Source organism: Caretta caretta, chromosome 6 (genome assembly GCF_965140235.1).
Source record: "Caretta caretta isolate rCarCar2 chromosome 6, rCarCar1.hap1, whole genome shotgun sequence".
Classification (NCBI taxonomy): Eukaryota; Metazoa; Chordata; order Testudines; family Cheloniidae; genus Caretta; species Caretta caretta.
Window position 1 is genome coordinate 104,627,376 of NC_134211.1, and position 13,581 is coordinate 104,640,956.

The following is a 13,581-nucleotide window of genomic DNA, read 5'->3' on the forward strand; positions in this document are numbered from 1 at the left end:
TAAGTGCCATGCAGGTGCTCAGGGCTGCGGCGGAAAGAGATTCCTCTCCTCCAGCCCCAGACCCAACCCAGCCTGGCCCGGACCTGCCACGGGCGTGGGAGAGACGCTCCTCCCCGGCTCCAACCCAGCCCCAGCACAGACCTGCTGCGGCTGGGGGAGATGTGCTTATCCTGAAGCCCCAGCCCTGGAGCTGCTGCAGTGGGGAGAGGCACCCCTCCCCCCAAGCCCAGGTGCTGCTGTGGGGATAGACAGCTGGGGGGAGTTCTCTCTCCCTGTTGCAGCCCTGAGGCAGCCTTCACCTCAAACCCCTCATCCCCAGCCCTACACCAGAGCCCAAACCCGTAGCTGGAGCCCTCACCCCAGCCCTGAGCCCCTCATCGCCGGACCCACCCCAGAGCCCATACCCCCAGCCGGAGCCCTCACCTCCACCTCCACCCGAACCCTCTGCCCCAGCCCTGAGCCCCCTCCCACACTCCGAACCTCGGCCTGCCACATGAATTTTGTTATGTGCACCAACATGGAGGTGCTGTGTGACACATCACCTCCATATTGGCGCACATAAAATTCATTCTGCACATCAGTGGGGAAAATTAGAGGGAACACTGCTCTCATACACACTGGAAATCCCAGCCATAAAATATTTTATTGGATGTAGGAATTTAATTAGCTCCTGTGATTACAAGAGAAATGAGTGAGAGGCTTCCAGGAGCACATTCTCTTCTGTATTGAAGTGAATACAGTCTCTACAGAGAAAGGAATTTGGCCCACAGTTTTTTAAAGATGGAAACTGAAGGCCTGTTTTTTCACTTAGAACGAGAAAGGCAACAAACCATACTGAAACAATGTCTTTGTACGGACTGCATTTTCACTAGCTGCCCTACTTTACAATAACTTACCAATTACTTTACATTTTCTTAAAGCTAACCAATTAGAATTCCCATTCTTTTTGAAGCTTCAATTCAAAAGCCCTTCATAATTATTTTTAAGGCCATTGGAAATATCAGACTTAAATCAAACTGTATCATAGCGGTTATAACTTTCTGCAGGGTATGCCAACAAGCTACAAAAAGAGAATTGCTTACTGCCTGATTCTTTACATCTTCTTCTGGTGGAACATCATACAATCTTCAAGTTTTTGATGATCAAAGCATACAGATTTGGGTATTGAGCTGGACTATGCAAAAATAACTACTCTACAGTTTCTTAGCTTGATAAAAAGGATTCTTTTATGTTTTCAAAGACACTTTTTTTGTCAGATAAGCGTTGTGACACTGCACCCCATATTCATCCTAGTAATATTATTATAATATAGTTATGGCATAATTATGATGCCTTTTGTATAAGATAAGTCATGTGAGGTGTCATTGGAAAAGTTATGATTTGCTGAATAGGATTATCCTATTTGCATTCATCTATCATTTGTGTATCTGAAGTTATGAATACTGACTAGGGATCTGTATTTCAAATGAGCTTACTCTGAAAAATACCCACAGCCAGACTTTCAGGTACAACAATGAAGAAGCTAGATGGGGCTGATGACCCATCAGCAAAGACAATGGACTGTGGAATAGCTTAACCATCCTGTGGGTGTTTTAGCCAGCCTGTAAGCAATGGGTACTATAACGCTGCAAGGTCATGTGACCAGACCACATGTCTCTGGACTCCATCTTAGGATGTCTGTAATTTTCCACAAACCGGTCTGGGAAGTTTTGAAACAAAGGGTTCCCACCATGTGCTAAAACAATATAAGGCGGGGAGTGACATCATCTGGGATTCTTCACTCCCCACACAAGAAGACACCTGGAAACACCTGAGGAACAAAGACTGAACTGGGGGAAGTGCTGGGCTCAGGCTAAAGGGATTTCTAGCCTATGTATGAAAGACCTGAGGATTCCAAGCTGCAAAGCAAGTGCAGCTGGTCCCATAAGAATCTGCAGCCTGCCTGTATCATCAGCCAGGGTGAGAATTTGCTAGTTCATATCCTATCTTCCTCATGTCTTAGACTTAGTTTGTGTTTTGTTTATTTACTAGGTAATCTGCTTTGATCTGTTTGCTTTCACTTATAATCACTTTAAATCTATCTTTTGTAGTTAATAAACTTATTTTATGTTTTAATCCAAACCAGTGAGCTTTCACTAAAGTGCATGGGGGAAATCTCTGCTTGGTTACCACAAGTGTGCATTCTTCTCTTCACATTGAGGGAGCGGTTGGCTGGGTATTAAACCCATATACTGGCCAGATTGGACCAGGGAAGGATGGTACTGCTCTGGGATCCTAGGCTGGGAAGCTAGTGGTTAGAGAGCCTGTGTGTAACTGCAGCTGGGTGTGTCCCTACCTGTGTGAATGCTGGTGAAAGTGCTGGTTTGGAGGGCTCTGCAGCTCATCACAGCAGCACAGTGTGAGAGGGAGCCCAGGCTGGTGGGTCAGAGGGCTTGATAGTACCCCAGTTCCAGGTGGCACCCTGGGGGGAACCCCTCACAAGCATGTATAAGATTATATTAAAGTCACATCAGTATTTTCAGTTTTTCACACCCTTCTCTACTTCTTATCTTACATATATTCTCTTGTGATTTATTTATAGATATATGGCACATATGGAGTTTAAAATGAGGAGGAAATTCTTACCCTACTTTAAAGATTACAAAAGTGTGACCCAATCATTTTCACATAGTAAATGTGAGGTATTAAATAAAAGGGTAGGGAAAATACTTAGGCAGATTCTTGTGTTGTTTAAGTTTTTGCTGCAGATTGATTATCAATATAGCTTTAGTTAGGAGAAATAGTGATAAATTAGTTACTAGGAAAACAAAGTCAAAGTTCAGAAAGGTTGGTGGAGATCAAGGATAGAGAAGTGGGTGAGAGAAGAATAAAGGAAAAGACTTTTTTTTCTATTTAGTTGGCTTCAATAATTAATATTGCTTCAATTGTATATGGGACAGCTACATGGGAAGATGTAAAATTTGTGGAGATAAATAGTTTCTATGTAGTAAGCATGTTTTAAAAACCTTTCTGTGAACCTGGCTTGATTTGGAGTCTGTAATGAAATGAGGCAAACCTCTACTTGTTTTGTGTTTGATTTTGAAAGATCTGGAGTGCTCTGTTGATACTAATTTGGCTCAATAAATTGTACAATGTATAACAGAGAGCAGAATTTGCCCTGTCTTCTTAACCTTGAAACTATTTAAATCAGAAACACAACTCATTAGGGTGAGTTCATCAGGCAATTCTGTTGTATCCTATGTGGATTCACAGGGGATGTTAGTACAAAATTTAGTCCTATATTCCTACAGTAGACTGTTAAGAGAAATGTGTAATAGATTAAATATATTACGCAGCTAGGGAATTACTCCTGGCAGGTAGGAGTACCTGTTAAGTAATTCTGTAGTCTACAAAATGAAATGTGCTTGTGTGAAAATCTTGCTGACTGGCTGTGTTCTTCTTCTCGTCTATTTGTGTCTGCAAGTGTGTGTGTGTGTGTATGCGTGTGTGTGTGTGTGATTTACACACACAAAAATACATTAAAAGAATATTAAGTTTAAAAATTCAAGCACTCTGAAGTTAGGAAATGTCAGAATTAAGTTTGCCTATGCAACCTTCATTTGGCCTCTTTGTGCATATGCAGTCTTTGGGCAGGTCTACACGGCAATTAAACGCCATCAGCTGGCCCATGTCAGCTGACAAAGGTCAAGCTATGGGCCTGTTTATTTGTGTTGTAGATATTTAGGCTTGGGCTGGTGCATGGGCTTTGAGACTTCAGGTGAAGAATATGTTTCCTATCTTAAACACCACCTTCCCCACAGACAGCCCCTCTGTCCGAAAAATAAATAAATGCCATATAATTCCATTTTTAAAACTACACAAGTTGTGTGTGATTAAGCAATGCATGCACCCACAAGCTTAACACTGCTTCAGGCATGTGTATTATGGTTGGAATAGGTCAGAAAATGGGGGAAACTGAAACGTTAAAAAATGCTTTTGAAAAGAACTGAGTTTCAGTTCCAAAAATGATTTTTTATTAAAAATCGTTTTTTATGCATTTCCCCTCGTATTTTGTCCTCTGTTTCCCACTCCTCCCTTTTAGTTATTTTTTTCCAATTTTGCCATTGAAATGGGGAAGGGGGAAAAACAGGGAATAATCTAAAAGACAAGTCTCTGTGAAATGGAAAAAGTTAAAAAATTAAAAATTTGTCTGAAAAATTTTGATGAGCACTAATTATGATGCACTCTTTAAATGAGTGATTACATACTATTTATCAAATAATACAATCTAGCGTACTTTTAAATTGTTCTTTAGAAGAGAACAATATTACTATCTCAAGTATAAATACAGGTAAAAATGTATGCAGACAGAGGCAAATGAGGCTGCCATGTTCAAAAGTATCTGCTAATGAGTATATCTTCACAGCAGATAATATTTATCATAATGGAATTTCCAGAGCTTAGCACCCAATACTAAATCTTTAAGGTTTTGAAATATTATGAGTCAGGAAAATCCAGAAGTTAAAAGTAAAGGACTCAGCATCTCATTTTAACTGGCTTTAACTTTTTTAATGCACACCTTCCAGTATGAAAAGTCATCCAATATTTATGAAACCAGCACAAGTCTTTCAGAAGAAAAACAGAACATACATTTAAGCTGAATATTTTAGATTTCCAATGGCTGTAGCAGTTGTCTGTAGAACAAACCCATTAAAAGTGATTTAGTGTGACATTCTTAGTACACCCAGGAAGATGACAAAAATGCTACTTCATTAACAATAACCCTCACCCAGTTCAAGCTACTGGAAAGGAGCTGTCTATGAATAGGTGTCTAGTCAGAAGTGGTCACCTTGTAGGTGTTGCTGATGTAGAGAGGCAGACTATGTATAATTATGAGATGACTGTGAAACATGCCTAAAATTTGCTTTTCACTAGTGGTGTTGTGCTGTTTGTTCAAAATCCTCAGCCAGGGTATCTACAGGGTATTTCCTTAATTTTCCACATAAACTTAAGTTCATAACAGCAATAAAATATTAAGGAGCACATTTTGGAGGCTTTATTTACACTTTTCAAGAGGCTGAAAGCATTCAGCCTCTGGCCAAAGTCCTCAACACACCAGAGGTTTGTGGTAACCTCCTAAAAACACATTCTCTGGAGTACTCTAAGAAGGAATTATTAGTCATTGCATTAAACTTACCAGTGGAATAGTTGGATGACAAGTTTAACAAAATGTTGCTACACACAAAAGTAATTTTTAATTTAAAATGGAAAGTAGAACAGCTTACATTTCTATAGTTCCTTTCAACTCAAAAAATCCCCATAATGAAACTGTATAAAACAGCGTCTCAAGTGCAAAGAACTGTGGAGTGAAGGGAAGCAGCTGTTTAACATTGCAGAGCAACCCCACATAAGAGATCAACACAGGGAGTGAAGAAAAATAAATCTACAGAAGTAATTTCAGGTAGTTATAAGGTAATTTCCCAAGTTGGAGTTTGGCCAGAGTACTGCAGTTATTACCCGAAACTTGTGGGAAGTGCCAGAGGCTCTTTAATGAGCACAAGAGATCAAGACCCTTATTTTTATGTCTTGTACAAAAATCAGTCTGTCCCATAGCACAGTGTCCCCGGACACTATGGCAACAGTACTGATTTAAGCAAGAGTTCCACATAGATAACATTCCTGTATTTTGTGGGTCCGTCCTCAAACAAAAGATTCCTTAACAGGAAGCTCTGTAGACTAAAATCACGCAGTGTTGTTCCTCCACTGGAAGCAATAGTAACTGAATGAACAATTAAGATTGGACAAGGATAATTGGTTATTTGAGTGATGCTAGTGGTTTAGGAAATTGAACATTTGTTTTCTAATGCCTTCATAAATCTGGTGGGGCTCAATTCCATTACACTTAGTTTGTTTCTAAAGCAGACAGGTGTGGGTACAAATTTAATGACTGAATAGTGAGAGGTCATATTAATAAAGAAGGCTACTCCAGAAATAACAGACAGTAGCACATTATGATGATGTGATTATGAGTATGGATTGGAAGCAGGCTGTAAAGCTTCCTCATCTTCATTAATAATATAATAAAATAATAATAACTCTGATTTATATATAATTTTCCACCTATGGATCTCAAAGCACTTTACACAAGTTAATGTGAAGCTTCACATCCATGGTAAGTAAATATTATATCCATTTTACATAAGGGGAAATGAAAACAGAGGTAATATTATCACTAAGCGCTGTACTGGAGCTCCAGTCAAAAACTACAAACTGAAGTTGGACCAAAGTAGAGGAGATGAAAAGAGGAAAACAAGTAGTGTTTCTGGACTGCATTTCATTTTTCCAATGTGACTTATTATTCCATTTGATAGTCATAAGAGAATGCTTACCCAGACTTAGCTGTATAAGTTTAGCCATCACCAATTAGAAACAGAAGTACTAACTCATTGTAATATTCTATTCCTTCTTCTTTATATATACCTTGATTGATGCATGATGGGTTGGGTTCATTCATGAGAGCAGTGGAGTCCCAGTAGGCAGAAATATGACCTATTTTGACTGTGCTATCTTTGAAATGTGTGTTGAGATGCAGTTGGGGATGTGCGGACCACTAACTAAAGGTTTTTCTGTGCCATTTTTCACACAAATGCACAGAAGTCATTGCCATCCACTGTATGCATCAGAACAGCAAGTAACAAAATATTTGTAGTTTATTAAGCTTACAAACTAACATAAGGTGAGAATTATTATATATTCATAATATTCAGGCATTTTCTTTACAGTATGAAATTAGAGAAAATTTCAAAGAGAAGAAAACCAAAAAGCTATTACATCTCTTTAAAATATTTGTGTGGTTTCTACGCATAGAGCAAAGGCTACTCCTATAAGCTTGTGTTTGACAGAAAGCCTGGAGACTTTTGGCAAGTATGCAGAAATGTATATTTAAAAAAAAACACAGACTGTTTCTATGTTGTGCTTTCTGCTGTGCCACCCTGGGATGTGATCTCTTCAGATTTTATAATTGAAGCAGGGTTGAGCCTAGTTAGTAGTTGGATGGGAGACTGGCAAGGAAAACCCAGAGTGGTGTAGAAAGCAAAGTCGGTGATTCAGTAAACAGCATTCTTGCTTCCGAGTCACCACTGAACTGAGGCCCCAGCATGCTGCTGAAGGAGCTGCCTTTCAGATGGAACCTACAAGCAAGTTTGCATCCTTCAGCATCCTTAATAGGACTTTCTTTTAAAGGGAAGGGGTAAGGGCCAATTTCTCCCTTGAATTATATCCTGTGCTTCGCATCAACTTCCAGAGTAGTAAATCAGAATAGAATCTGGTCCAATAGGTGATGGCCAGAAGTGAAGAAAAATACCATGTCCAACTGAAACCCCAAGAGGAGGGTCAGGTAAGAAAGATATAATTATCCAAACTGAAATTTGGCTGGGTCACTGAATTGATATATTGAACCAGATTATATTCTGTACTAGTTGCGGGAACAAAGCTCAGAATGATTCCTTGCAGCTAGTGTTTTTCATTGTGACTGTAATAATCATTTGAACATAATTATGAGGAACCTGAAGCCAAAGAAACTGACAAAGATTTTGTATGTGGGAGAAATTCAATATTTCAATATTTTTAATCTTGAAACATGTTGATTTTTTACAAAAGAGAATTGGACAAGTGCTTTGGCCCAGTCAAGGCGTGTGTAGCTCAGGACCCAAGAAAAGAGGGCAGTGGTGGCATTACTCTACCTTTCTGCCTCACTGGTCCTGGTTTCTGACATAATTTATAGCAGCCTCTAAGTTGAGCCAGCTGTTAGCAGCCCCCTAGGGCCTGTGACACAGTCTGGGATCACTGTGCACAGTGTGTCGTTGACACTGTCTTCAAACCCTAAAAAAACATCCCCTATCTACATCAATGGGAGCTGGGAGTGGGAGACTCAGTAACTGGCTGGCAGAGCTGTGTGTACTTGGCAAAACCAACTCTAAGCATATACGTCCTTTTTTCCCCACTTGACAAATCCTGTTACTGCAAAGTGGTAACCACTGGATTTTCAGTATTACAAGGAATAGGCATGGATTACTATAATAAGAAAAGAGTGATCTCTGTAAGACTGACTTTTACAAATATAAACAAACATAGGAGGGACAACAAAACACAAATATGGGAAACATTAAACAGACCTTGCTTTCTAAGAGATTATTTTGTGGGGAAGTCCAGCCATATAGAATAATCACCAATAAACCCTCTGAGTATGACATTTTCATAAATTTAGACAGAGGGTTAACTAAGATAACTGTCACTACCCCATTACCTCTTCCCCATCATCTACTCATCCTCACTCCTTTCATGTGCTTTACCATGGCCCACATCTTCTTTTCCTTTTTGTTTTCTCCTTACATTGCCCCTTCATTCGCATTTATTATTATAAATATTATTTATTATTATTACTGTTAGGCCCAGGGGCCCTAGTCATGGACCACCCTGTTCATAGAATCATAGAATCATAGAATATAAGGGTTGGAAGGGACCCCAGAAGGTCATCTAGTCCAACCCCCTGCTCGAAGCAGGACCAAATCCCAGTTAAATCATCCCAGCCAGGGCTTTGTCAAGCCTGACCTTAAAAACCTCTAAGGAAGGAGATTCTACCACCTCCCTAGGTAACGCATTCCAGTGTTTCACCACCCTCCTAGTGAAAAAGTTTTTCCTAATATCCAACCTAAACCTCCCCCACTGCAACTTGAGACCATTACTCCTCGTTCTGTCATCTGCTACCATTGAGAACAGTCTAGAGCCATCCTCTTTGGAACCCCCTTTCAGGTAGTTGAAAGCAGCTATCAAATCCCCCCTCATTCTTCTCTTCTGCAGGCTAAACAATCCCAGCTCCCTCAGCCTCTCCTCATAAGTCATGTGTTCCAGACCCCTAATCATTTTTGTTGCCCTTCGCTGGACTCTCTCCAATTTATCCACATCCTTCTTGAAGTGTGGGGCCCAAAACTGGACACAGTACTCCAGATGAGGCCTCACCAATGTCGAATAGAGGGGAACGATCACGTCCCTCGATCTGCTCGCTATGCCCCTACTTATACATCCCAAAATGCCATTGGCCTTCTTGGCAACAAGGGCACACTGCTGACTCATATCCAGCTTCTCGTCCACTGTCACCCCTAGGTCCTTTTCCGCAGAACTGCTGCCTAGCCATTCGGTCCCTAGTCTGTAGCTGTGCATTGGGTTCTTCCGTCCTAAGTGCAGGACCCTGCACTTATCCTTATTGAACCTCATCAGATTTCTTTTGGCCCAATCCTCCAATTTGTCTAGGTCCTTCTGTATCCTATCCCTCCCCTCCAGCGTATCTACCACTCCTCCCAGTTTAGTATCATCCACAAATTTGCTGAGAGTGCAATCCACACCATCCTCCAGATCATTTATGAAGATATTGAACAAAACCGGCCCCAGGACCGACCCTTGGGGCACTCCACTTGATACCGGCTGCCAACTAGACATGGAACCATTGATAACTACCCGTTGAGCCCGACAATCTAGCCAGCTTTCTACCCACCTTATAGTGCATTCTTCCAGCCCATACTTCCTTAACTTGCTGACAAGAATACTGTGGGAGACCGTGTCAAAAGCTTTGCTAAAGTCAAGAAACAATACATCCACTGCTTTCCCTTCATCCACAGAACCAGTAATCTCATCATAAAAGGCGATTAGATTAGTCAGGCATGACCTTCCCTTGGTGAATCCATGCTGGCTGTTTCTGATCACTTTCCTCTCATGCAAGTGCTTCAGGATTGATTCTTTGAGGACCTGCTCCATGATTTTTCCAGGGACTGAGGTGAGGCTGAGTGGCCTGTAGTTCCCAGGATCCTCCTTCTTCCCTTTTTTAAAGATTGGCACTACATTAGCCTTTTTCCAGTCATCCGGGACTTCCCCCGTTCGCCACGAGTTTTCAAAGATAATGGCCAATGGCTCTGCAATCACAGCCGCCAATTCCTTCAGCACTCTCGGATGCAACTCGTCCGGCCCCATGGACTTGTGCACGCCCAGCTTTTCTAAATAGTCCCTAACCACCTCTATCTCCACAGAGGGCTGGCCATCTCTTCCCCATTTGGCGATGCCCAGCGCAGCAGTCTGGGAGCTGACCTTGTTCGTGAAAACAGAGGCAAAAAAAGCATTGAGTACATTAGCTTTTTCCACATCCTCTGTCACTAGGTTGCCTCCCTCATTCAGTAAGGGGCCCACACTTTCCTTGGCTTTCTTCTTGTTGCCAACATACCTGAAGAAACCCTTCTTGTTACTCTTGACATCTCTGGCTAGCTGCAGCTCCAGGTGCGATTTGGCCCTCCTGATATCATTCCTACATGCCCGAGCAATATTTTTATACTCTTCCCTGGTCATATGTCCAATCTTCCACTTCTTGTAAGCCTCTTTTTTATGTTTAAGATCCGCTAGGATTTCACCATTAAGCCAAGCTGGTCGCCTGCCATATTTACTATTCTTTCGACTCATCGGGATGGTTTGTGCTGTTGTGCTGGGGGCTGTAGTTTCATCTCTGTCTTTCCCCATATAATGTAATTTCATTCTAGGTTACACTCTTTATGCTCTGCCTCTCCCCTTGTCTATCTTTTCTATTCTATTCTATCTTCCCTCTTTTGGCTTTTCATTCTCTTCTGACACTTCTGCTTCTCCTTCTACCTTTCCTCAGCTACTTCTCTTCGCCTGGTGACCTATCTTTGATCATCTCCTTTCCTCCTCCTCCTTTACCCTTCCCTTCCGATATCTCTTCCTTTTTTATCCACCCGTCTTTCTCTTACCTGGCTACAAACTCATTGAGCACTTCAGAAAGCTCCTCCTGCAGAAGAGCTGGGAATTCTCAAATTTCTGATTGATCTTTGGAGAGGAGATGCAGCTCAGTTCTGGGCATGAGATATGTTTGAAGCATGTATAGTTCACAAAAAGTCAGAGTTCTCAGATGAGATCAGCATCAAATTTAAAAAATCTTGCTAGATGAGCCTATTATAGTATTTCCCATTCATCACAAGCCTAATTTCTAGCAAGCACTTGGTTGAAGCACTGTTTGAAAGCTATTGAAGGAATGCAGGCATAGCATTTTGATGGAGTTACTTTTGTTTGTTGGTGGACTATAAAAAAATAGCAGGTTCTGGATCATCTTGGTTGGGTATTCTGGGCACAATAGTTATACTTAGCTCTTTTAATCCTTCCTTAAAAGTCAGCGTCTTCAGTCTCCTATATGCCAGGTACAGCTGCATCAGTCAGATATATAGAGGGACAGACTGTTTGGGACTTGGAGTAGTGCATTCATTTCGGAGCACCTCATTACATGAAAGACTAAAAAATCTGAGGGGGGTGAGAGCAAAAAGTGATGAGCAGGCTTTATACTTCTAAGAAAAGATTAAGGACCTGATCCAAATCCCATTCTGTAAATGGAAAGACGTCCATTGTCTACAGTGGGCTTTGATCAGACCCTAAAAGAATTAAATAGCTCTAGTTTAGCTAGACTACAACTAACAAGGTAGGGGGCATGCATCTGCTCTAGACACATTTTATTTACTGATTTATAGGAAACATCTTACATCTTGACCTTAAGGGCCAGGCGGGGGGGAGGCGAAAAGGATAAATAAGTATGCTTGCATCTCCAGATAGTCAAATGGTAGCAGCCATTTTTAAAATCTGAAATACAGTCATTCTTCAGTAGAAGATCTTATATAGGTACAAGGAATTAAATCACCCAATTTAATCTGGATTAGAAATGGCCATATTGCATCTGGGTTTATATTCAGTGTTAAAAATAATGGTAACAATCATTATAGATAGCTGTTTTCACTCCTTAGTAATGTTCCTTGTTTATTGTCTCTTCACATTACATTTTACACACTGGACAGTGGTATCGGTCAATAGTCTTTGTTTTTAAGCATTTCGTTTCGGAACACAGAACTATTTTGCCATTTCAGTAAATTTTGCCAAGGAAATTGACTACTAAATTAATTATTTACCATAAGCAAATAACCAAGACAGATGAAAAAATTTGGCTTGGCTGTTATCCTTTCAGAATGACACCAGGAAAAAAATATATATTTGAAAGTCTCTGGTGCCCAGGGAGATGAATGTAATGCCTAAAATGAATTGATCCTTGCCTGTCAAAGCCATTTTCATGCTAGACTAATATGTGTGAAAATCTAAACGACATCATAGTCCATCAAACTGTGTGCTAAGAGGCCAGTTTTGCAAGGTGCTGGATGCTTCCCACTCCCATTGACTTCAATGGGAGTTGAGGATGCTTAGCACTTCTCATGAGGCTCTAAGCACTTTACAGGATCAGACCCTAAAGTACCCAGGAGTATTTCATATGGAGAGTTTCACTTTCCAATGTGAAAACAACACTTGGAACAAATTCCATTTTATAAAGTCAATATTTGAAATGACGCGTAGTCTCGTGGAAAGCTCTAGGTCACGTAGGGTTATTAATACTCTATCTTTGGGACATATACTCTGTAGATTTGAACTGGGAGAATGTGTACATATAAACCCTGAGGCATTTTGTCCCATATACTAGATGGCATTTCTTCAAGTTGTGAAATACAAGGTAAGCGCTTCTATTTAGGAATCAGTGGACCAATTGGCGATGATGTCCATTTTGTAGTGTGGAAACATCAAGTGGTTAATGGTTAAGTCATGGTGACAATTCCTAGAGCTAGTGATTTGGGGTGTCATCTTTTTCCACTGCCCAACCTGAGACAACTTAAAGGGGCCTGACTTTCAAAAAAACACTGAATACCGGCCCTCTGAAAATCAGACCTCTTTAAGAGTTCTCAAGTTTTGGACACCCAAAAATGGAAGCACCCAAAATCACTAGTCTTGTTGAAAAACAGAGGTCATCACAAACATATTTAAGGATCAAAATGTGTGTTAAGAATGGAACTGTATTGATCACTTTACATTGCAACACTACAGGGTTTGTTTGTTTTTTTTCCCCCCAGTAACCTTGCTTGGGAAGTTGATTTAAAAGGTTCTCTTTCTATAATGTACAATAATTTGTATTTAATTTCAGAGCTAACTGCTTATACAGATCAGGTGCAGGGTCCTTCCCATTCCCAATAACATATCTGACTGGCTAGTGATCAAAATCTTTTTACCTTTCATAAAGGATAGTACACGAAAAATCCGGTGTACACGTAAACCATGTTACCATTTGCTTCTTGTGCTAAATGTTCTTTACATTGATCCTGCACTTTCCAAAAAATGGAGTTAAAATGGTCCAAATCCTGCCTTCGGACAAGCATGTACAGCTGCCATTGACGTTAGTGGGACTCATGTGCGTGTATGTGAAGACAGAACTTAGCACCTAGTCTTGTGATATTTATTCATATTATAATATAAGGGTAGGCCATCCCTTCCATTTTTTTAGGCATGTAGAGGAATGAAAAGAGCAGAAAACCTGGTACATGGCCAAAAATCTCTGAGGGAGGGGAGATGAACCTAAGTAGTGAAGTCTACATGGATGCAGCTCTACATGTTTTGTGGGGTGTAGCGGGGGGATAACTATTGTCTGTGCCATCATTATCCAGCTTGGCTTAACAGTGAAATCCT

At 40.7% G+C, this 13,581-nt stretch overlaps 1 protein-coding gene across 1 annotated transcript in view; it reads left to right on the forward strand.

Annotated features, from left to right (window-relative positions):
* Positions 1-1,355: 1,355 nt before the first annotated feature.
* The window catches only part of TUNAR (transmembrane neural differentiation associated intracellular calcium regulator), a 56,090-nt gene continuing 43,864 nt past the window's right edge, over positions 1,356-13,581 (forward strand). Inside the window, exon 1 of the mRNA XM_075129849.1 lies at positions 1,356-1,959. Coding sequence (XP_074985950.1) covers positions 1,872-1,959 — 88 coding nt within the window. The 5' untranslated portion in view covers positions 1,356-1,871. The remainder of the gene's footprint in view (positions 1,960-13,581) is intronic.